Below are 26343 nucleotides of genomic sequence, written 5' to 3'. Positions count from 1 at the left end.
TTTTCTAAAGTACTCTTAAGGTGAGAAAAATTCTTCAAATTTATCATGAGATTTTCTCTTTCCAAAAAATTCCCAATACATTGATTTGTGGCATTTGTCCATAGATTTGATGTTGAAAAGCTAATTTTTCCCATTTAGATTGAATATCACTATCAAGCGATTTGGCATATTGTCTACTAGAGATGTTATTTACATACCTGCAAGATTAACTCTAGAATCAGTGCTATAGCTAGGAGCAGTGACTGTATAATTTGAGGGGTAGTCTGAAGCATAGTAGGTCGTGTAGTAGTTCACTCCAATGAAATCGTAAGAGTCTTTTACAAGTTTTGCCTCTTCTTCTGTGAATCTTGGGAGACGCTTTTGTACAAGTAGCCGCATGCTTTGTGGATAATCACCCTTAGTTAGAGGATCCATAAACCTAACAAGTTCACAAAAAATGAAGAAAAATCATGACATGAAAAAATCTTCACACAATCTTAACTAGTTGTACTACTTGTTCTTAAAGTTTGCTTTGTTAATGCCTACATATGCATTATCAATCAATAAAAACTTCGTCAATCCTATAATGAGATGCAAGTCATCATTTCATATGTATATATTCTTGCCTATGTATTGACTGTTGAAGTTTGGTGTTTACAGGGTTCTTGACCAGGTACATTTTGTCTGTGTTTGTCTTCTAATCGGATTGGGTGTATTTGATATTCAATAGTATTTAAGTCTATAAGAGTTTTGTCTAGTACATTAGTAGAAAGATTATTATCTTGTAAAACACCTCTTAAGCAATGTAGGACTCTCCATATTGGTTAAGGACATATCCACTGTTGGCTTCTATGTAGTATAGGAAGTCTTAGTTATAAATAGAAGCTATTGTGTAATGTGTTCTTCATTATGAATTAATATTGTTGAAGTTGTTATATATATATATATATATATATATATATATATATATATATATATATATATATATATATATATATATATATATATATATATATATATATAGAGAGAGAGAGAGAGAGAGAGAGAGAGAGAGAGAGACTCACCATCCTAACATAAAGTCAAGTGCACGTTGTACTGCCTTTTTATTGGATGTTGAAGGTGAATATGGTATAAACCAATGCGACACCAATGTAATCCCTATTTCTCCCTTTTGCAATTTCTGCACAAAGTTTACCATGATTTACCATAAGAAATAACTTGCCCACTAAATGAGACTAAACCAAAAATTTGATATCGTACAATGGCACCGAATTTGCATAGAAAAGCCTCTTTGGTAGCATGAGCATTTGCTACAAATCTCTACTTTTTCAGTAATTTAAATTTACCCACCTAATGTGTGGCAATTTTACATTAGCTGCCTTAATTTTCAAACATTTAAGATAAACGACTAAATTTTCAAGAAATTGCATTGATAACTGCTTCAGTTACCTTTTATGTCACCTAAATGTCACTTATAGTGTTTTTCTTTCTTTAAATTATTGAAGGTGACTACTTCTGTGGCTCCCTATTTTCGCAGCCATTTATCCTCATGATGAACATTTGTTCAAAAGGAAGACCCTTCGATGTCAACTTTTTCAAAATTATGTTGATCTTTCTCTTTGAAAAGATAAAAATACATTACACAAACTCATGAACTCAATTGTCAATTAACTACTAATTACTCTAAATAATATTTTCTCATTTTCTTTAAAAAAATGTCAAATAACTATAAGTGAAGATTTAGGAACCATATATGTGTGCCACACAAGACATTGAGGAAAATTGGTGATCCTTCCTAGTGGCTTTTTTTATTTATTTTTGGGAATGATTTTCTGTGACTGTTCTGGATAAATATATATGTAACGGACACATTGCATCATGAAGAGTTTAGGTCACATTGTATAAACCAATCAAGGGTCATATTCAGTCTCCACTTTAGACCTCACTTGGGAACTATGAGATGGAGCTCAAGCACATCTCCAGCAGGAGAGATGTGTTGTAGGAATTAAATATAATGAAGGGTCAGTTATATACAATGTGACCTGTCTTCTCCATTGTGTCGTCACTAGGATATCAACATTCAAAGGGTACTCCACCCACAATTAATAGTAGTAAAGAATGCTTTAGTAGAAACGCATGAAGAGTCAAGTTCTACCTGGTACTTCTCTTTGTAGACTTTCACTGCATGAGCATGTGCCAAGAGCAAATTATGAGCTACAATATAGGGCTCCATTGCCGAATTCCCAACAGTGCAGTTGCCTAGCACCTTGGTGCATCTCCCTGGTGCAGACTTGCCCAACGCATAGCCATTATCCGTGAATATAAATGGTTCATTCAGAGTAATCCAATGTTTTACTCTATCTCCAAACTCTCTGAAGCATAGATCAACATAGCTCTTGTAATCCTCACTGTATAGCTAAAAGAGACCTTTTAATCACTTTAATATATCTTATTTTCCTAACAAAAAAAAAAAAGAGAAGCAGATCATGAAATAGAAAGACCTCATTACATCTATTGAAATGCTTGAGAATATGACTACTACACATACAATTATGCACAAACTGAGGGGCAGATGATGAATTCCTCATGTACCATGAGTTTGGCATAAAAGTTGGGATGCAAATGGGTTGGATATAATTAGGTCATACTTTATCCAACATCAGATCTGAGTTTTGAAGAGAGGATTGAGTTTCAAACATGCTAAATGGGTTTTTTGGCTTTTCTAGTGTTTTCTTTATGATTCGGACCAGGTAGATGTGTTTGGCATGGTCGATTTGCTAGGAATTGATACACCTGGATCATGTCTTTGAAGCCTTGAAAATTTACAAAGATTTTGGGTCATTGATTTTTCGAACCTTATAAAAAACCACCCATGTATTAGAGTTGAACACTCCAAGAGCTGATGCCTATAAAATCAATTACGCAGATCACATCTGTATAATCAGAATTTAAAAATGAAATGAAAAAAGTCCAAAAAAGCCATTTATCATGTTTGCATCATTCTCCAACTGAAATCTTATAATGAAGTTCTTGGCAGTTAAGATGAGAGATCCGTTCAAACTGGATCGGCTAAAATTCTTTTAACCTATTGATTTTTTTTTTTGAAAGAAGGATAATATATTAATGAGCAAGGAAAGTGAGAGAACAAGGTGATGAGCAATCACCCGGAGCTCTCATACAGATAAGATACAAGAATCAGATAGAAATTAAGCCGGTTAAATTCGTTGGGCACCAACCCAATGAAGGTTTGTTCCTGGCCATTTCAAATGAAGACGTTGATGTCCCGCTTAATCTTATGATGCAAAGTCTGAATATACATGCGGAGGAACCTCTAAACACCCTGTTATTTCTCTCTAGCCGAATGCATCTCCACATGAGCAAAAGCCCACACCTCCACAAGAATTCCCATTTTGAGCCCAGCCTCTTTACCTCATCTGCAACAAGCAAGGATCCTAATGGAGGGTTGTGCAAGCAAGGGATATTCTTATCCCCGCAAGCAAAGGGGACCACTGACTTTATAACTGAACAACCCCAAAAAGATGCACAGTTAAACCTATTGATTTTAAGGGTAGACAATTTGGGTTATATTTCAATTTTCTCCTGGATCTTACCATACAGAATACAACCAACTACGTTTGTTTGGGTTCTGACATAGTATGGTGAGATCCAATTCAGACCTGTGTCAGAACTCGGATCCATTACAAGATGACCCCCTTCCTAACGATCGCTATGCATCTTAAAAATTGCTGGAAAAGAAGGCAGGTGTAAGCAGATAGAATTACATTACAAGTTGACCAGGTTAATAAGAGAGAGAGAGAGAGAGAGAGAGAGAGAGTCACAAGCCTATTTTTTCAACAGGCCATTGTGGCACGATGGTCCTTCCTAATCACCGCAAGCCTTTTGATCGCTCGCTTGCTGCTTGTGAAAGCTTAGATAACTCAGAGTCCCAAAGAGCGAAAGAAGAGAAAGGAAGAGAAATTGCAATCACTTGAAAGCTATGTCACATAGCACCACACCCGCATCGCACCCGCACCCAGGTAGATGCGATACTTGGATACAATGTCCTTTGTGTTAGGTAAAGTCAACCACACTGAGGTCCATTTCTATTCAAAAGTAAATTCAGTTAACCCTAATTAAGTTTATATATATATATATATATATATATATATATATATATATATATACTCCTCGAACTCGCACCCTCAACTATGTGACATAGCTTGAAAGTAATCACAACGAGGGTGAACAAAAGAAAGCTCAACATATTTGCATTCATTCACAATTTTGCCCGTAGGATCATTACAATTCAGATCTACGGGTTGACCCTTCAGGGTATTTATCAACCTGAACCAAAGTGTAAGGGTGACCTAGAGAAAGTTACAAGTGACTTGACACTTACATCAAGACTCAACCAAAGCAAAACAAACTCTAGACACAACTGTATAAAGTAGGTCACAGGAGAACATGCTCCCTCCTTCAAATCATGTGTCGCCCTCGGTGCCATCTGCTTCATGGTAGGCCCTGACTTCATCTGAGTAGAGGCTCTTTATCCGAAATGTTGGCTCTCACGTCGGTTTCACTGTCTCCTCCCACTACACAAAATACTTCTTCGCTTCACCCAAGTAATTGACCTTATGGCGAAGGATCTTGCTAAGACGCTTCTCGACCCGTTGTACTATCGGAGCCCTCTGTAGGATAGGAGCATGTTGTGGCATGTTATATTTTGGATTCCCCTCGTCTGCATAGAATGATTTCAGGTTGCACACGTGAAACATCGGGTGCACTTTGAAGTTCAGGGGCAGGTCCTGCTTGTACGCTAGGTTGCCCACTTTATTGATGATGGTGAATTGTCTCTCATAGTTCTTGATCAGTCTGTGGTGCAGTCCACAGAAGATGCATGTGCAATCCGTGTATAGTTTTACCAACACCTAGTCTCCAACACGGAACTCAGCAAATGGACGACACTTGTCTGCTCATTTCTTCATCCTCTTAGGTGCATTGTGCAGAAACGTCTTCGCCAACTCAGTCTGCTCGTGCCAGTCTCGAACAAACTGATAGGCAAATGATGGCCTTCTCTTCTCTTGTGCGGCTAGAGTGCGCGGGATCAGCGACTACTACCCTGTAGCTATCTCGAACGGGTTGTGGCATGAAAACTTGCTCTTCTAAAGATTATAGTAGAATTGGGTCGCGTTCAAGAGCTTCAACCAACCCTTCTGATTGACACTAACAAAGTGCCTAAGGTATTGCTCAAACAATCTATTGATGCGCTTCGTCTGCCTATCTATCTGTAGGTGAAAATTTATTGAAAATATCTGATCGAAATCGAGTAGCTGAAATACTTTACACCAAAATTTGTCCATGAAGCGAGTATCATGATCACTCACAATGTTTTTTGGTATACCCCAATACTTCACAACTTGCTTGACGAACAACTCTGCAGTCTTTTTTGTAGGGCACTCTTTGAAAGCTGAGATGAAGGTGGCATATTTAGATAAGCGATCTGCCACTATCAGGATGGAGCTAAAGTCATCTACCTTTGACAAACTAACAATGAAGTCCATGAAAATACTTTCCCAAGAACGTTTTGGAATAGGTAGAGGCTCAAGGAAGCCGACAGTCTTCTGGTTCGTCCCCTTGTCTTACTGGCAGATGAAGCATGCTCACACATACCCCTCCACATCGTCTCTCATTTCTGGCCAATACTAACCACTCTCAAGGAGTGCTAAGGTCTGCTCCTAACCAGAATGACCGACTCATAAAGTATCATTGCACTCCTTAAGCAATTTGCGACAAAAGCTTCTCCATCGAAGCACAAAGACACATCCCCCTTTAGTCACAAGGAGGTTGTCTCATAGACAAAATCACCAAGTCTTTCCCGCCTATGCCAGAGAGACAAGGTGTTGTGTTGTCGTATCATGTTGCATTCCTTCACGGATGCGGTCCAACAATGTGCCCTCCAAGTGAACTTTGGAAGGCCCCGTCCGCACAACTGTCAATTTTGCCTTGCGACTTAGGGTGTCAACAACAACATTGGTCTTTTCTACCTTATACTCTAAAGCGAAGTCAAACTCAGCTTGAAACATTTGCCATCGAGCTTGCTTGGGCGTCAGCTTCTTCTGCATCTAGAAATAGCTCGTGGCGACATTGTCCATCTTGACGACGAACAAGGCACCCAGAAGATAGTGTTGCTAGGTTCTAAGGTAGTGCACGATGGCCATCATCTCATGCTTATACACAGTGTATCACATCTCCACATTCTTCAACTTTCAACTCTCGTAAGCAATCAGATGTCCCTTCTGCATAATAACTCCGTCGATGGAAAAGTCTTAAGCATCTGTATGGACTTTAAAGGGTCTTGAGTGGTCCGGCAACCACAACACTGGTTCCCTCACCAAGGTCTTCTTCAATCCATCGAAGGCATCTTGACAGACTCCTGTCTAGAGCCATACCAAATTCTTCTTCAGCAAGGCCATGGGGGGCACAACAATGACCACAACTCTAGCACTTTGCTCGACGAATTCTATTCCTGTATGACTTTTATCTTCTGTCTGTTCATGTGCAGCAAACCACACCCCATGATGTGGCCAAGGAAGTTGATCTCCTCCTGGCTGAAGAGACACTTCTCTTGCTTGACATAGAGGTCATTTTCCTTCAGCACCTGAAACACTATTCGCAAATGCCCGACATGTTCTTCCATGCTGCTATTATAAATCATGATATCATCAAGATAGACCACCACAAACTGGTCTAAGAGTAGAAGATCATGTTCATCAATGTTGTGAACATGATCGGAGCATTAGTCAACCTGAATGACATCATCAAAAATTTATAGGCATTACAATGAGTAACACAAGTTGTCTTTGGCTCATCATCGTCAGCAATCTTCACTTTCCAGTAACCCAATCATAAATAGAGCTTTGAAAAGACACGAACATTGCATAGATGGTTGAATAAGTCCGCTATCAGTGGCAACAAATATTTGTTCTTCACCGTGACCTTGTTCAATGCATGATAATTCACACATAGCATTTTGGAACCATCATGTTTCACCTGAAAGAGCAACGGGGCACCAAAGGGTGCTTTAGAAGGATGAATAATGTCTGCCTCCAACATCTCGTTCAGTTGCTTGTGCAGCTTCTTCAATTCAGCTGGCCCTATGTGATAAGGGACCATGGTAGGGGGCTTTGCTCCAGGGGTCAACTTAATTATGTGGTCGATCTCGTGTCTCGGTGGCAGACGCTTCATTAGTTTCGGGGGTATCACTCCTCGAAACTCAACTAATAGTGGAGCAAGGGTCGGTGACACTGCTGCTTCCACCTTTTCTTCTTCGGTGTGCACAAAAACTAAGAATGTTTGCTCTCCCCGCTTGACACCCTTCTTCAATTACATGACTGATAGCATTAAAGACTTGCCTCAAAGAGTAAGTCACTGCACCGTGTGTGAAGAGTTTGGCCCCATGATTGTCAAGGAGTTAACCTTTGGCAACATCATTACATTCTGGCTACGAAAAAACTCCATGATCAAAATCATCCAAAAATCGTCTAGGGACACCACTGAGAAGTTGGTTTTACCGACTCAACTCCCAAATTGGATAGCCACATCCTTTGCTTCATTAAGGATTGACTTGGCCTCAGAGTTCACCGTCTTGATGGTCATCTTCTTTAGCCCAAACTTCAAGCCCAACCACTCTGCCTCTTCCCGCAAGATGAAGTTATGCGTAGCCTCAGAGTCTACCATTGTCATAGTAGACTTCCAATTCGAAATGACTTCCAAATATATGAGTTCTTTGCTAACCTGTATGCTTTCGGTTGTGCAGCTTCTAACTGCTTTTATGGTCTGCATGGCTCCTATCCAGGACTGCACGACCTAGACATCACTACTCTCTGTCTGTACTATATTGGCCTGCCTATCGTCCCTCATGAGGCGCTTTGGGCCTATCACCACAGAACCAATAAGTCACAATCGACTCTTTGTTGTCATTAGTATTATACTTTTTATAATTTTGTCTCTTGTCCAAATGGTGTTGGGTGGATGCCTTACCCTTATTGTCGCGTCAATCCTCTTTCTTGCCTCCGTGGTCCAGCTTCTTTCTAGTCTTAGTCGATGGAGTGAAGGACTTGCACTATGTATCTACTAGTCGTTCGGCCGTCACATATGTATCTTCTAAAGTTTCAGAATTGCTCTTTTTCACTTTAGACTGTGCCTAAGGTTATAGTCTCACAATAAACCAGTTGAGTCTGTATTCATCTGGCATATTGGGTACGTCCAGCATGAGCTTCTAGAATGTCCTGATGTAGTCTATCAAGGCTTCAGTGTGCTTCAATTTCAATACCATTCGATAAGCTTGGCGTTGTATATTCTTCGACATAAAGTAGTTTCGTAGCTCAGTTTTAAAAGCTTCAAAGGTATCAATTACACATTGCCCTCTTTTCATATCACTACGTTTCGTGCTCCACCAGGCTATGACATCTCCATCAAGTAGAGTTGTTGTTGCCTTCACCCTGAGGTCCTCGACCAATACATTCTGGATGTCCAAGTAATCTTTCACCTGGAACAAAAAGTTCTATATAGCCTTGCTATCCCTAGAATCATTGAACTTCGCTGGCCTCGACACATATATCTTTGATGATCTATCGTCATTTCTGCCATTTAGGGTCACTGTCTGCTGCAAAGTGCAGTTCTTCAACTGAAGCTCCCCTACTTCAGTTTGCAGGGTGGTTACTATCATAGTCAGCGAAGTAACATGTCATATCAGTAAGTTTACCTACTCTCGCAGGCTCGTCACCTTGTCCTTCAGTCCTCTGAATGATTCAACTGTGCATGAAATCGCTTTCTCATACGAAGTCACATCAGCTACCAGTTTATTGACAATCTCAACCATCTGCTCATGACCTCGAGGTGAACCCATATCCTCAGTTTCGGCAACTGCCTTACCTTTGGTGCTATGCAAGTTGTATTGGGGCGTCACAATGTCTTGCTCACAAATCGTGGTTTGTCGGTATATCTCTGAACACTGACTCTTGAGTCTCCTCTCCAGCTCGAGAATGGGTTCTGGTACTACTTGTCATGAGCCTATTTCTTCAATAAACCAGTGTGGTGCGACGATCCTTCCTTATCATCGCAAGCCTTTCGATCACTCACTTGTCGCTTGTGTAAGCTTAGATAACTCGAGTACAAGAGAGCGAAAGAAGAGAGAAGGAGATAAATTGCAATCACTTGAAAGTAATTACAATGAAGGTGAACAAAAGAAAGCTCAATGTATTTGCATTCATTCACACTTTTGCCCGTAGGCTTGTTATAGTTCAGATTTACCGGTTGACCCTTTAGGGTATTTATCAATATGAACCAAAGTGCAAGGGTGACTCAGAGAAAGTTACAAGTGACTTGACACTTATATCAAAACTCAACCATATCAAAACTGGACACAACTGTACAAAATAGGTCCGGTCATAAGGAAACAAAGAGAGAGTTTAAAGTCATTGGATGAACTTAATTTGGCAAGTTGTGGAAGAGAAAAGGCTAGTTAATTTGTGAAACATAAGGAGTCAGTTGTTTTTGAAATATGAAGAGAGGAGTCATGGTACTTACACAATCTTGGCACTTCGAAACCCGCCATATTCACTCTCCAAAGCTTGAGGGAGATCCCAATGGAATAGTGTCACAAAAGGCTTCAATCCTATCATACAACAATCACTAGTTGTTAATAGAAATTATTCAGTCTTCCAAGAAAAAACAAAACTATTCCTCTCTCTCTCTATCTCTCAAACCAGGTTCTACTCTCATTGATCTTCACCTAGCTCACCTATATTGGTCTTTGGCCTAACCAAACCGGGCCCACACCCTTCGACACTGTAACCGAATTTCTCTTCTCAACCGATCACTCTCTCAGAGCAGATCCAGTGATTGGGCTAGAGTACTTTACAAAGTAGCTTGGCAATACAAAACACAGAAAATCATGTGCAGCCATTTTCTGTATTTTGTGCTTTACACAGAAAATAGCCTGTGTAGAGTTTTTATGCATTTGCGTTTCACATAAAATCGCTACATGCATTAGCGATTATCTGTGTTTTGTGTGGCCCAAATGCTTCGTAAAGTACTCCACCTGATCACCTAACCATGTCTCTCCCCCAACCAAACTGACCGGGTCCATGTCGGGCTCATTACTCCTGTAATCTCTCTCTTTCTCTCTCTTCCTTGGCCAAACGTATCGGTTAGTACTAGGACAGTTTCCCTCATTCTCTAACTCACTTTCTATCCTAGCTTTGCCTCGTTTGGACTAGGGATGAAGGACATGAAACGAGGATGAAGGCGGGGATGGAGGTTAAAATCAAAACCCATGTAGGGATGAAGGCGGGGATGGACTTACGTTTTTCCCTGCCCTGACTCCGATTCTCTTTAGTAAGTAAAATGCTAAAATACTCTTTAAGAATGACAATGGACCAAGGGGAAACAGGACTCTGCCCTGCCTCGTCCCGTTTGGACCGGGGATGGAGAACAAAAAACGGGTATTGATGGAGGTTAAAATCATAACCTGTGCGAGATGGAGGTGGAGATTGAGGGCAGATTTTTGAGACGAGGGCGGGGGTGGAGACCTTGTCCCCTGCCCCCCACCCCAGTCCACTGCCATCCCTAGAGAGAGAAAGAGAGAGATGACCTTTAGACAGAAGGTCGTTGATCAGGTTGTTGTAATAGGCTACGCCCACCTTGCTTATTCCACCACTTATCTTGCCAGCTGACAAAACAAATGCAAGTAAATAAACAATTAATATTATACTTCCAACTATAAAACGTGAGATTTTAATTTAATTCCAACAAGCTAATATAAGCGTTTAATGATAGTAAAAGCTAAAACTGATCAACTTAATGTGTTTTCCATGCATGCAGTGTCATTCATTGTGATTCAATATCGGCTAGCTGGTGGGTTAATCATACACTATTTTTTTGGAAAATGACAGTTGACACCCTTGACTTTCTCATAAGTCCATGGTGTACCCTCTTCCCTACGCGATCAAATGATCTCATGTATCATAGCTTGGCTCCTAGTGACCAATATCATGGCATGCAATCATGAACCCCACTGCTCTATAATTTAGAACCCCCTCAAAAATAGCTCCATTTGATTTGTTCTATGACTCAAGCGATGATCAGGACTGGTAATTGAGCCGAACAAGAACGGAACAGCTCAGCTCATTTACTAGTGAATTGATCTCGTGACTTGGCTTGTATTCCTGTTTAGCCGAGCTGAGCTTGAGCTCAGCTATTTTCTGAATGAGATAGATCAGAACACGAGCAGACTTGTGTAAAAACATTGTTATTTATACATGAAACATATATATTTATATATATGGGCAATAATGACAGTACAAAATTAAGGATCCAGGAATCATAGGTCTCATAGGTGCAGGTAATTGTATCGACTCAATCTAACCATACATACAGATGTGTTCATCATGGTTTATTTGCTAAGGATCAAGGCTTGGATCGCGGTTTTCTCATGTAAAAAATATGATCTTTTGAGTTATGAAAATTTGACACATTGTGGGTCGTTGATTTTTTTGACCCTTTTAAAAACCTAATTACTTGTGATAATCACATGATTCAAAACAAGTTTCCTTCTAAACAAATCATGTAGTCGGTAACATTTGATTTAAAAAAAGTAAAAAAAAAAAGATTTGAAGAAAAAAGCGACTTATACTCATTAGTTTCCTACCTTCATTAGCCACTATTTACCATATATATATATATATATATATATATATATTAGGCTATCTTTTCTCATTCTGCCCCTTTAGGCCCTATAGTTTAAAGTTTTTTACCATAAATCTGAACCATTAGATGTGTTTAGCATGCTCGATTTACTGGGAATCAACTCTTGGATTATGTGTTTTCGGCAAAAAACTGTATTTTTATCATCGGGGAAAAATTGATGCCTTCATGGCCATTGATTTTGGAACACTGAAAAAAACTATATACTAGTCATATTCCAGTGATCCAAAAGTCGGTTCCCACCAAACAAAACCTATAGATCACATCTATGGTGTTAGATGTGAGAAAAAATACAAAAAACGATGATTTTTTAAGGAGCCTAACAAGGCAATACGAGAAAATGAGCAGAACCAGCTCATTACTCTCTCTCTCTCTCTCTCTCTCTCTCTATATATATATATATATATATATATATATATATATATATATATATATATATATATATATAGAGAGAGAGAGAGAGAGAGAGAGAGAGCATATTAGGCCCCATTAGGGATGGCAGTGGACTGAGGGAAAATGGAGCTCCCGGTTTGGACCAGAGATGAAGAGCATGAAATGGGGATGGAGGCAGGGATGAAGGTTAAAATCCATCTCCGTGTGGGGACAGACGTGCGCTTCCCCCCGCCCTGCCCCATCTCCGTCCTGATCCCCGCCCCTCCCCAATCCTTTTAAGGGATGACAATAGACCTAGGGGGAAACAGGGCCCCGCCCTGCCTCACCCCAGTTTGGACAGGGGATGGAGGCGGGGGTGGAGGTTAAAATTCATCCCCGTGCGAAGATGGAGGTGGGGATGGAGGTTCGGATTTTGAGACGGGGTGGGGCTGGAGACCTTGTCCCCCATCCCTACTCCGGTCCATTGCCATCCCTAGGCCCCATTTCTCATTCTGCCCTATAAGCTTTAAGTGTTTTATGATAGATTTGAACCATTAGATGTGTTTAGCATGCTCTATTTTGTGAGAATCGACTCTAAATCACTTAAAACCGTTCAGATCTATCATAAAATACTTAAAAACTTAACGAAAAAGAGGGCCTAAGGAACGCTACTCTGAAGAACGGGGCAGAACGAGAAATGGGGCCTAATATGTTCAGTTCTCATATATATACATGTGCTCCGGAGCCTAGAAGAGTGAGCCTAACACCTCGCAATGGGGCTTGACTCGTTTAAGCTAAATGAGCTGCTGATGGCTCAACTCGCCAGCTATACGAAGCGTTCAAGAACAAATTCATGACGAGCTTGGGTTCATTTACCAGCCTAGCCATGATGCATGAGATAGTTGGATCCCCTCTTAATTTCTTCCAGAACAGAACTAATCATCCTCATAGCTTCTAAGGATTTTTTGTTCTCCTCTGCTGATGCCAATAGGACTTGGGAAGATGCCTATTTGCTTTTTTTTTTCTCTTGATAAGGTGGAACTCACCCAGGATTGAGACACATTACGGTGAAATTTGGGCTTACAACTGCAATCTTGGTAAAGTCGTAGACGCACCATCTGTTGGTTCGATCCCAAGATGTTTGGGGCCTACGAATCCTTCACTCTCTCCCCTAGCCGGGAGGACCTCAACCATGGGAGCACCCTTCATGATTTTTATTAAAATTAGAGGCAAGTTTGCTGTTGCTTACATGGTAATATTCTGCTCCAGGAGATTGAGAATCGGTAAGCGTCCATCCCTATGTCCTTCATCAGTCTGACATCTCTCTGACATTCAAAACAAAGAAAATGAAGATACAGACAAATGGGACTTAATGCACATGGTAATTACGTGATCCACAGGTAATAATGCATATGCAACACAAGACTACTATGAATATATATATTCAGCTATAATTCGAGGAAGATGAATATATATATATATATATATATATATATATATATATATATATATATATTAGGTGATAGCCGCCTACACCTTTTCTCCTCTACCTCCACCAGCTTATCAAGCTTTTGAAGGGTTTTTATATGTTTTCTTTAAATCTTACTGTACAAATATTTTTCTAAATGTTGAATTTTATATTAATTGATCCTTGAATCGTCCAATTTTCCACATGCAGTGGAGTAATATTCGCCAGTTCAAAATGAAACTACAGTGGTTGTGTAAAAAGGGCGTGATTGACAAGATTAAGCATTGGTGGAATGAATATCAACATAGCACTAACAATGGTCAAGATGATGGACCATGCAAGGAAGCTGTTAATTGAATGGCTGAAAATAGAGGGGGCAACAAGGTTTCAACACATTGAGGCTTGGAAATAAGAGCTAAGAAGGCTACAAGATAGCTTAGGCATTAATGGGGGTGGCCCAGTGGAAGGAGAGGGTGGGAATGAAAGGTATAATTTCTTGGTTGATTTTTATCTTAGAATGAAGAGTGCAACAAGAAATCAGATGAAAAAAAAAAATCTAAGGTTCATTGGATGAAGGATGAGAACAAAAATACAAAGTTTTTTTAATTTGCATGCATCATCAATAATAAGAAAAAAAATATCATCGGGATAAGGGCCTGCATGTACAAGAAGGATAACATTATTAGGGCAGCCAATGATTTTCGTGACACCTTCACAACTCCTTTGTAAAAGCATCCTTTGACTTTAATGAAGCAAGGATAAGCTCCTTTGATGTAAGGGCCCAAGCTTCTTTGATCATGTCATTTTTGGTGGAGTAAATAAAACAAGAAATATGAGAACTTTCTAACAACAAGGGCTATTGTTAGAAAAGTTTTAAAATATAACTTAACTGTAAAATCATGATGATTTATTGTTTTCCACCAAAAGTGCTTTGAAAATGTTTAGTCCCATATCTAATTAAGAGAGAGAAGTTTTTTTGGTGGTTTAAATAGAGGGTTTGTTCTCTATTCTTTACTTTGATAATCCTTGAGTCTTTAGGTGGCTTTCGGACGTTGCTGCGCATCGTGCAACAACGGATGCATCGTTCACTCACACGTGCACGCATGCGTGTGTGTGCAAGGGCGCTTGAGGCACAATGTGGCATTTTGCACTTTGCACGCTCGTAGCGATGCGAGGTGCAAAGATCCATTTTGACTTTTCAGTTTTTGAGTTCTCCGACCATTTGAAAGGCTTTAAAATGCATTTATATAGAGATTATGATGCATTGTGGTTGTTGGACGGTTTTGAAGGCTTTTAATCAACAGTCAAAGGTGGGTGACCGTTCAGGGACCTTTTCATCCTAATTTCAAACCGTCAGATTTATGATCATTAATCTCATTTATCTCAAAACATTTTGGCCTTTCTAAAAGTCTATAAATCTCTTCGTTTTTCATCTTTTAAAACATCCAAATTTCTGACTCTCTAGTTTTTCTCCTTTCTTTCTTCCTGATTTGGCTTGTAGAGTTCAAGTGTGGGAGAGGTTATCTGTTCTTGCGCAACAGTGACTCTCTTGAGGTTCAAGCCTAGTTGTATCCTGGGAACTCAGTCGTAACAAACCCCTTTTTGCTTCTTCAGAATTCTCGAAGTGGGGCGATTGAAGTTCTAAAGATAGCGATCTTAGGAACGTGCCTCTAGGCTTTGAGATCTCCATTTTCTTAAATCCTTATTTTGTCACCTGTTTGTAGTAACAATTTTAGAACTTCAATATGGTCTCTGGTTTGACATCCAACTCTATCAATCTGCTTAGCCGTGACCTTGAAAAATTTGATCGGTTTGATGGGTCAAACTTCAAGCGGTGGCAATCAAAGGTCTCCTTCTTGTTGTTCGAGCTGCATATCGATTGTCCTCAAAAAGGCATGTCCCACTGTTGTTGCTGGAGAAGTTGAGACAGAAGAACAAAAGAAAGATCGAGAGATGTGGCATACTGACAACTACCGATGCAAATGGCATATCCTGAACACTTTAGCTGATTTTCTCTTTGACTTGTATTCTCTATTAGAATTGGATAGAGAGTTGTGGAATGCTCTCGATATCAAGTACATTGCAAAAGATGCTGGTAACAAAAGGTTTATTGTAGATCAATATGTTAATTTTTCTATTATTGATGATAAACAAATACTTACTCAAATTCATGAGATGCAAATATTGGCCTACAAGATCAAAAGAGAAGGTATGTATCTTGATGATGACTTTCAAGTTGTTGTCATCATTTAAAAATTACCGGATTCCTAGAAAGAATATGTGAATCACCTAAAACATAAAAATGAGAAAATCACTTTAGATGGTCTTCTTAAGAACATTCGAATTGAGGAGGAGACTCGTCTTCATGAAAAAAAGAATTTGATTCCTAAAGAGGGTTATCCTAAAGTGAATTTTCTTAGTAACAAGGGTGGCAAAATCATTAAAACCCAGAAAATCAAAAAGAATTTCGTGAAAGGGAAAAAGCCAACTGATAAAAAGAAAATCAGTTGCTATGTTTGTGGGAAGTTTGACCATTTTGCTAGAGAATGCAAAGAAAGAAATAGGACTGGTCCTAAGCCAAATGAGTCAGAGGAGAGGCTTGTTGCTGTAATCTCTGAAACCTTCATGGTGGCAACAAATAAGGACTGGTACTTGGATACTGGAAGCACTGTTTATGTGGCAAACGACTGAAACTCATTCAAGTCGTATGAAATAGTGGGAGAGGGATGCAATCTCTTTATGGGAAACTCTTCCTCAACTAAAGTGCTAGGAAAAGAGAGTGTGAAAATTAAGTTCACCTCCAGAAAAATCCTAACACTTGAGAATGTCCACTATGCTCCAGAAGTTTGAAAAATTTTAATCTCTATAGATTTACTGTCATGAAATGGTTTCAAGATTGTTATTGAGTCTGGGATTGTAACTGTGACCTAAGGAAAAATCTTTGTAGGAAAAAGGTTTGCCACTGGTGGTATATTCAAGCTGAGCATAAATGAAGCTATTACTTCTGTTTATATGGTTGACTCCTATTTTCTTTGGCATTCATGATTAGGACATATAAATTCTTGTTGCATTCAAAATATGAATAACTTTGGTCTTCTTTCTTGTCATGTTAGAATATAACATGATCATAAGTGTGAGACATGCATTCAAACCAAGTTAACTAAACCCTCGTTTCCTAATGTAGAAAAGAATTATAAATTACTTGAATTAGTGCATTCTGTCGTGTGTATGATGGATAATGTTTTGAGTCATGGCGACAATAGGTACTTTATTATCTTTATAGATGAATATTCAAAATTCTGTTATGTTTATTTGATAAAACATAAATCTGAAGCATTTTCAAAATTTCTCTTTTATCTTGTTGAAGTACAAAATAGGTTTAAAACAAAGATTGTACATTTAAGAACAGATAGATGAGGTGAATACTTAGGTGGAGAATTTGATAAATTCTGTAGAGATAATGATATTATCCGTCAAACATCTGCTCCTAAAACTCCTGAATAAAATGGAGTAGCAGAAAGGAAAAATAGAACACTTGTAGAAATGATGAATGCTATGCTTCTTAATACAGGTTTGCATTCCAACTTATGGGGAGCGGCTATACTTTTTGCTTGTTATATTCTTAACAAAGTTCTTTATTCCAAATCTGAAAGACCACCTTATGAATTGTATTTTGGTAAGAAACCTTATCTTAGTTATTTTCGTGTTTGGGGTTGTTTAGCATATGTTAAAATTTCAGAAAATAAAAGAAAGAAGGTTGAACAAAAAGCATTTAAATATGCATTTGTTGAATATGCTGAACATAGTAAAGTATATAGATTTATGTACATTGTTAATGATGTTATTGTAGAATCTAGATATGCTTCTTTCATAGAACATAAAAATGCATTTGATTCTCTTCTTGATGACAGTCATATTATAGTAGATGAACATCATGTTAATGACATACTTGAATATTCTAATGATTGTGCTGCTGAACCAGAAACTGAAGTTAGGCACAGTAAACACATTAGAAAACCAACTAATTTTAGTTCTGACTATTATACCTTTCTAATTGAGAATGATCCTGTGTCTTTTTTGAGAGGCGATGTCTTCTCAGAATGTTGCCTTTTAGAGGGAAGCTATAAATGATAAAATTGAATCAATTATGTCTAATAATGTTTGAAAATTAGTCGATTTACCTGTTGGTTGCAAAACTATTGGCTGCAAATGGGTTTTCAAAAAGAAATTAAAAGATGGTGGTACAATCGATAAATTTAAAGCTCGTTTGGTTCAAAAAGATTTAAACAAAAAGAAGGTATTGATTATTTTGATACTTTTGCTCCTGTAACCAGGATTTCTACTATTAGAATTCTGATTGTCATGCCTATCATATATAAGCTTCAAATCCATCAAATGGACATGAAAACAACCTTTTTAAATAGAGAATTAGATGAAAAGATATATATGGAGCAACCTGAAGGATTTGTAGTGCTAGGGCAAGAGCGCAAAGTTTGCAAACTTGAGAAATCCTTATATGGATTAAAACAAGCCCTAAGCAGTGGCATAAAAAATTTGATAGTTCTCTGATAAATAATGGTTTAAAAATATATGATGCTGATAAGTGTGTCTAGAGTAAAGTAGATTGTAACTCAATTATTATTATTTGTTTATATGTTGATGATATGCTTATTTTGAGTTCCAATAGTGAATGCATAAATCAAACAAAAAGATTTTTATCTTTCATGTTTTGTATGAAATATTTGGGTGTTGCAGATGTTATTTTAGGAATCAAAATCGTAAGAAATAATAATAGCTTTACATTATGTCAATCATATTATATTGAGAAAATTCTTACAAAGTATGGATATATTAATAGTTCATCGGTATGCACGTCATATGATCCAAATATGAAATTGACTCTATCCTAATGTCGGTGCAAGTGTTCAACAATTAAAATATGTCAATGTTGTAGGTAGTCTTATGTATGCAATGAATTGCACAAGGCCTGATATAGCCTATACAATGAGTAAGGTGTGTAGATATACTAATAATCCTGGTCATCAACATTAGAATGCAGTGAATATGATTCTTAGATATTTTAAGCATACTTTAGACTACATAATCCACTATACCGAGTTTTCTGCTATTATTGAAGGGTATAGTGATGCAAGTCAGAATACTGATTTTGAAGATTCCAAGTCTACGAGTGGTTGGGCTTTTACCCTTGGTGGAGGAGCAGTTACATGAGGGTCTAAGAAACAGACCTGTATAACTCATTCTACAATAGAATCTGAGTTTATTACTTTGGCATGCTAGTGGATATTCCACTAGGTGAAAAGTCTATATCTACTATTTCAATATTTTGTGATAGTCAATCAGCTATATGTAAAGCAGGTAATATGAAATACAATAGGAAGTCTAAACATATTAGTCTAAGATAGTTTTATAAGACAAATGATTGATGACAATATTATATTATTAAAATATGTGAAGTCATGTCAAAATTTGGTAGACCCATTTACGAAAGGCCTTTTGAGAGATGTCATCAATAAAACATCGAGAGAAATGAGAATTAAGTTAATTAATTCATCACCTAAGGATACCCAACCTAGAGCGCTGGAGATCTCACATGCCTAGATTCAATGGAAAACGAATTGGTAAATGACAGATATTGAGCATATTTATGTGAGCCCATTACTAATGTTTGTTCATGAGCTGTAACTAATATGAGGGTTGAGCTAATAGATCTTAATGAGTTTATAGGCCTTACGGCCAGGGTGTGTGTTACAGTACACCTAGACAAACTCACCTATGTGAGTATAGAAGTGTGAGCCGCTTCTTATGAGAATTGACAATTCTCTAGAGCACTCATGAATTTAGGGAAGCACAAGACTCAAAATGTGCTAACATGAAATCCACACAATTGAACTTTTGGAAACCTATGTATGATTGAAAACCCATTAACAATATAAGGAATTAAGTTCAAGGTAAGTCCACTTAGCACCTTGGTTAATTTAGGTTTTCTTTCAATAAGTGGGGGTTCAAATCATACAGACACTCCCACTGATGCATAAGTTTCTATGCAAGCCAAGTACATTTTAAAACTAGTAGGGGATTGTTAGAAAAGTTTTAAAATATAACTTAATTGTAAAGTCTTGGTGATTTATTGTTTCCCACCAAAAGTGCTTTGAAAATGTTTAGTCTCATATCTAAGAGAAAGAAGTTTTCTGGTGATTTAAATAGAGGGTTTGTTCTCTATTCTTTACTTTGGTAATCATTGAGTCTTTAGGTGGCTTGCAGACATTGTTGCGCATCGTGCAACAATGGGCACGCCGTTCGCGTACATGCACACACGCATGCATGTGTGTGCAAGGGCGCTTGAGGCACAATATGGCATTTTGATGGCGCACTTCGCACACTCGCAACGATGCGAGGTATATATGAGATGCAAAGGTCCATTTTGACTTTTCAGTTTTTGAGTTGTCTGGCTGTTTGAAAGGCTTTAAAATGTATTTATATAGAGATTATGGTGCATTGTTGCTGTTGGACGGTTTTGAAAGCCTTTAATCAACAATCAAAGGTGGGTGACCATTCAGGGACCTTTTCATCCTAATTTCAAACCGTCAGATTTATGGTCATTAATCTCATTTATCGCAAAAACGTTTTGGCCTTTCTAAAAGTCTATAAATCTCTTCATTTTTCGTCTTTTGAAGCATCCAAATTTCTTACTCTTCAGTTTTTCTCCTTTCTTTCTTCTTGATTTGGCTTGCAGAGTTCAAGTGTTGGAGAGATCATCTGTTCTTGCAATGCAGTGACTCTCTTGAGGTCCAAGCCTAGTTGTGTCCTGGGAACTTAGTCGTAACAAACCCCTTTTCATATCTTCAAAATTCCCGAAGTAGGGCGATTGAAGTTTTAAAGATAGCGATCTTAAGAACGTACCTCTAGGCTTGAGATCTCCATTTTCTTAAATCCTTATTTTGTCACCTGTTTGCAGTAACAGTAAAAGCCCAAGCTTCTTTGATCATGCCATTTTTGGTGGAGTAAATAAAACAAGGAATATGAGAACTTCCTAACAAGAAGGGCTTGGGGTGGATGGGCTCATCATTGAATTTTTTAAGGTGACATGGAAGGTGACATGGCTAGCAAGTAAGGATGATTTCGTTGCGGTTTTTAATGAGTTTCATTTCAATGCAGGCTTACCTGGTATGTGCGGAGAATTTACATTGGTCATGGTCCAAGGGGCAAACAAAATTGATAAGTTTAGACGAATTTTTCTTGCTGAGTATTGGTTTATCAAGTAGTGGGTCTCTTACAATGTGCATTTGTGCCAAAGCTAAGAATTCACGAAGGATGTTTTCAAGCACATGAAGTGGTTCACTCAATGCACAATTCAAAGAAGAAATCTGAATGAGTTCTACAGCTGGTCATGATATACACGTGTGTAGCCAGGTCTCCATGACTTCTGAATGAGTTTTTTTTTCATTTGTTTTTCATGAAATTAACCATAAAATTGAGAACCCAAAATTTCCGTAGATATTTAAGAGAGAAAAAGATCACATTTTGTTGTCGAAAAACACGTTAGACATATAGATTTGTACCAATGGACCATGCCAAACATATATGTGGGTCAGAATTACGAAAAACGAATCGAAAGTTGCCCCATCCGCATGCAGTTCCCATATCAGGATTCTTGCTGATATAGCATATCACCTTGATCCAAACCACACACATGCACACATAAATTTGAAGGAAAGCCACGTAAATAAGACCAAAATGCATGTCCTCTTTGAATTTATCTAGCAAACCTTGTAACGATGATATTGATCCACAGCAACATCGCCATTTGATCCATCACTGATCTTCTCTGCACAAAGACAAACAGCACATCAATAACCCAGCCATTTTAGCCAAAGCATTTATGCTTACCACATGGTCATACATATGGTTGCCACATATTCTACTACTAGTGAAGGAAGAGACAATACGTGCATACATACCAGGATGGTCATGAGTAAAAGTGTCCCAAATGCTAGGACCTCTCCCGCCTTCATTTGCAGCTCCTTCATACTGAACCAACCTTGCTTTTATACTCGATCAAAAGCAGAGTCTAAGAAAATGATGAAGTAAAACAACATATTAAAAAAATGTGAAACCTGGTATGATGCTGATGCAGTTCCAAAAATGAATCCTGGGGGAAAACTCTTCCTGCTAAGCGTTGAAACATTTGAATCATTATGGACTGTAATAGGGGGAAAGTAGAAGAAGAGAAACAATAAGAATGACAGGAAGGTGAAATGGGTTGGCATTTCTGAAACCTTTGGTGAGTTTGGACTATAGAAGTTCCTTATGTACATATATATAGCAGATGGTGCATCTGTAATTATCAAAGTTGTGTTCATATTCCGTTGAAGAAAAATATTGAATATATGTTTTGATGTATAGTTTCATGAAGGATATATACAAGTAGGCATTATCTCTCTATCACGGACGAAACAATTAATTAGATAGATATTAATGACCTAACTTGATTCTTCATATCTATTGATTTGGTTTATATACAACAAAAGAAAGAACAAATGTGAACAGGCTACAGATCAACATGAAGGACAAGTCCATCAAGGCATGTGGAATATTTGTGCCTCAAAGTTTCATACTACAGTTACAAATTACATTGACATGAATTGTTTCTTTAATCACCATTTTATCAGATGATAGTATCTCAAACATGTCTAATGCCTCGTGTATGAAACTTTCGATTGTGATTAGTGCTCTTGAATTATAGATATTAGGAATACCCATGAAGAATAATTAATCCCCATCTAAGATTTAGCTCTTTGAAGTTTGTGTAGCTAATTAAGGATTAAAAAGCTGACAGACAAGGATTATTCTGGCAACAGGACAAAATATGTAAAGCTTAATCTACACTACTCATCTCAGCTTTATGAGTTCACTCAAGCAAGTGGGCAATTTTAAACATCAGATTCGAGATCTATATTCACATGACCAAAAATAGGAAGGCGGGAGAAAACCTTTATTGCAAAGTTGCTTTTTGCGCGCAGACAGATCGTGTTAAACCCTCCAATTGAGTAGTCCAATGGGTTTTAAAAGCTCCATAATTTTTTTTGGGGTTTTTATGGTACTTGGATTCAAAGGACCATGGCATATGGGACCGAATGAAATAGCTGGGTGGTTAGGTTGCACTATCATAACTGAGGGCTCTCCGGTTTTCGATTGCATTCGTTTTTTTTTTTGAAAGGCGAGCTGGGGTTAGGCAGACCCCACCAGTTATACATCATACCATCGGGATTTGAACTTGCAACTCCCCAACACAAGGTGACGTGCACCAACAGCTCCTACCAACAAGTGGAGCCCCCGTTGGAAATTGCATTGGGGTTTTATCCCAAACTTTTTTATCAACAAAAAGGGTCATGACATTCGTCAGCAGTCTCTTCTGCCCAAGTTATGAATAGAAACCATGACAGAAAGTTTTCAGTTCAAGAGGCCTCTTAGCTGTTCTTGGTGGCAAGAAAAGACTGCCAAGATTATCAACGCATAAAAGGATGGAAACCTGACTCGCGCAACTTCTAAGAGCTCCCTCTCGGCATATTTTGCTAATTAATGATGCTCTGTTTTGCTTCAATGTAGTGATCTTTTTCAATTTTATATTTGAGTTTATCTTTAAATCTTTCAAATCAACTGCAGGCTTGAATATCAATTGCTTTCAATCTGCAAAGTTCCTATTCATAGACCACTCAAGGAAGCTAAGTGACCCAACAATGTGATGGGATGTAGATTGACAATGAAAGATATGGGCTTCCTCCTTTCATAGCAAATGAGTTGCTAGCAGGGCAATGCTTCACAGTGGCATCAAAGATAAGGAGCAAACTGGACAACTCAAAATGTAAGGGCAGCAAGCAAAGAAGGTGCTTTGGTGAAATTGGACATTATTTGCAGACCATGGAAGGATGGTAGATGTAAATAGCACCTGCCAGTTCCAACGTTCAAAATTTAAAAACCATATCCCTAAGGCCGGCTTGGTTTGTGCAATTCAAGATAGGCCAAAAAAGTTCAGGGATTTTCCTTTCACGTTTGTGCCTCCTTTTTCAAAAAAGAGGAAGAGACAGTGCAACATCTATTTGTAAGGTGCTCAATAGCTGTTAACATGTAGAGGGATATCATATTTAAATTATGGCACACAGGACTCCATGGCTGTCCATTATTAGTGAGTTCAAATTGCCTCAAACGCCCCTAGAAATATAGGAATGGATGGTAGGGACATGTCCTTGATATTATCATTAAAAAGTGTGCAATATTAAAACAAGGATACCAACCAAGGCATTTAAAACACCTTTGGATGACTGCTCATAGAATCAACTCGCTCTAGAAGTTTGCACATATTGGAGATTTTAAGTGCATTATTACTTCATGTGGTCAACAGGGACCCGTGTCAAGCTGAAGGTGCGGGATTGAATCCCTCTGGTCACTACAAGAAATCTGACTTAGCTTCATTAAAAGTCTGCCTAGTGCCAGTAAAGACCTTTAGCGTCAGTAGTTTCGCCAATAAAAGTGCTGCTGAAAATGCATTCACTGGTGCAAATTCATAGCACCAGTAAAAGTGTTTTTACCAGCGCTAAAATAGCACTAGAAAAATGCCTTTTCTGATGCCAAAAAGGGCAAAAATACCCTTTTTGGTGCTAAAATAGTGTCAATAAAAACCTTAACTGGTGCTAAATTAGCGTCAGTAAAAGTGGATAATAGAAAATTATAAAATCATGATTATTTTTAAGGATTCAACCACATGTTTCTTAGATTTTCTATAACTGATCTGTTTGCAATTGACAATGGCATCAATAAACAAGCAAGAAAAACCATAATTGAACACTCAGTAATTACATTGACAAAGGCATCAATAAACAAGCAAGGAGGCAGATTCTTCAGGTGTGTGTTTCCTTAGATTACAAAACCCTACTCTTAACCAAATTATATAAAAAAACTAAAAAACAACAGGAACAAATAAAAACAAGAACAGAGTCCTCAAGTATCGACAACCCACTTGTAATTTAACCAATATGTTCTAATATGACCTGCCACATAACACTCAGATCTAAAAAAAAACTCTCAAACAGATAATAACCCCAGCTCCATTCATAAGCCACATATACAGCTTCAAGATTTCCACAACATGACAAAACTAAAAGCCATCACTTCACAAGCCAACCTACTTCTGATACATAGAAAGAAAGAAAGAAATCCTTATTGCCAGCAAAAACACCTCAAGACTTTAAAAATTCAGGATCTTTGGGGCCAAAAGAAACCTCGAAATCCAGGTTTTATAGAACTACCGAGAAACAACGGAAGATCAAAAAGCAAAAAATAATGAAAAGTCTCAACAAACACAGATTAATAACAAAAAATAAAGAGAAAAATCCTATAAAAATATGAAAAAAAGGACGAATTTAGCAGCAAGAAACTTACTTGGTTCTGGTTGATGACATCGACGATCATAACAAGCCTGTCGTATTCCTACCTGTACTTGATCATCGCCACCCTCTCGATCTCTACAAACCTTTTGAACGGCTAAAAAATATAATAAAATAAAAATTAATATGAAAAAATTAGTATCAGCAATCTACTCTTCAACAAGGAAACATGAGAGAAAAACCAAAAGAGTAAAACAAAAAGAAAAGAAAAGAAAAATAAAACCTAGGATTTTAAGATAGGGCTCACCATAGTTGAAGATTTGTGGTTCAACCAAAGAGAGAGAGAAAGATGCAATGAGAAGAAATCATAAAAAAAAATGGGCAACAAAGAGGTGAGGTGTGAGAGTTGAGTCCAATGTAAATGACTTCAGCCATTCGATCTAGAGCAAGCTGATGGTTCAGATCTATGCGATGTGATTACAAAGCGAGGTGGTGGTCAGAGAGAGGGACGAACGATGGCGGCAAGAGCTCGACTGAGAGAGATTGCATGAAAGAGGAAGAGAGAGTGGACGAGAGAGATGTTGGATTTTGATCTACCGAAAAACTAAATAGATCGTTAATCTTGTTTGCACAAAATTATTGAAAAAAACAAACATAAACCAAATCTTGATGTAGAAGCATACCTGAATCCATTGGTGCTCTGGTAGATCTGTGACCGGTATGATCTTTTAGAACCTCTATACGTGGCCTTGCATTTCTCTAAACCTTATGAGAGAGACAATTTTTTCTTGATGATGATGGAGAGCCTCAGAAAATAGCCACTATATATGGTTTGGGAACCATAACCTAATTGTAACCACCTTAGGGTTAATTTCCAATTTAGCCCATCATAAAATTAGAAATTGACAGATAAGGGAACATGAGGTCTTTATACATAATAAGACCATATTATATGAGATATCACATGGCCCAACCATATGAGATCACATAATATGGGCCTTAACCTTAGACAACTTATAACGTTTGATTAAACATATGTAGGCCCACACGATTTTTTCTGACAATCTCCCACTTGAGCCACATATGTCATCTTATAATCACACATTATAACCTTATAAGCTCAAAAACATTGTCATATCAAATGATATCTCTAACAATCTGGTTCATTGATCATGTCAACATAGAACCAAAGCGGTCTTTATTACAAATATCGTAATTGCACCCATCAATGATCACGTATATTGACATAACCAAATGACATAGATCAAGTATGGATGTAAAGCATGAAAATTACATGTGATATGATCCAAACATGCCTATTTTCAACTGGTTTTTCCTTAATCTTTAGTGAGATCA

The 26343-nt window shown here is 38.0% G+C and overlaps 1 protein-coding gene across 1 annotated transcript in view; it reads right to left on the bottom strand.

The window, feature by feature from the left end:
- LOC149828990 (beta-glucosidase 12-like) overlaps nucleotides 1-13427 on the bottom strand; it is a 28673-nt gene extending 15246 nt beyond the window's left edge. Inside the window, exons 1-6 of the mRNA XM_090017840.1 lie at nucleotides 13367-13427; nucleotides 10634-10711; nucleotides 9568-9655; nucleotides 2135-2387; nucleotides 1044-1159; nucleotides 198-418 (exon numbers count right to left, since the gene is read on the bottom strand). Coding sequence (XP_089873966.1) covers nucleotides 198-418; nucleotides 1044-1159; nucleotides 2135-2387; nucleotides 9568-9655; nucleotides 10634-10711; nucleotides 13367-13427 — 817 coding nt within the window. The remainder of the gene's footprint in view (nucleotides 1-197; nucleotides 419-1043; nucleotides 1160-2134; nucleotides 2388-9567; nucleotides 9656-10633; nucleotides 10712-13366) is intronic.
- Nucleotides 13428-26343: the final 12916 nt, after the last annotated feature.

This window comes from Nuphar pumila, chromosome 9 (assembly GCF_984573655.1).
Source record: "Nuphar pumila chromosome 9, dmNupPumi1.hap1.1, whole genome shotgun sequence".
Lineage (NCBI taxonomy): Eukaryota > Viridiplantae > Streptophyta > Magnoliopsida > Nymphaeales > Nymphaeaceae > Nuphar > Nuphar pumila.
Note: the sequence above shows the minus strand (reverse complement) of the source record. Positions and strands in the feature narration are given on the sequence as shown.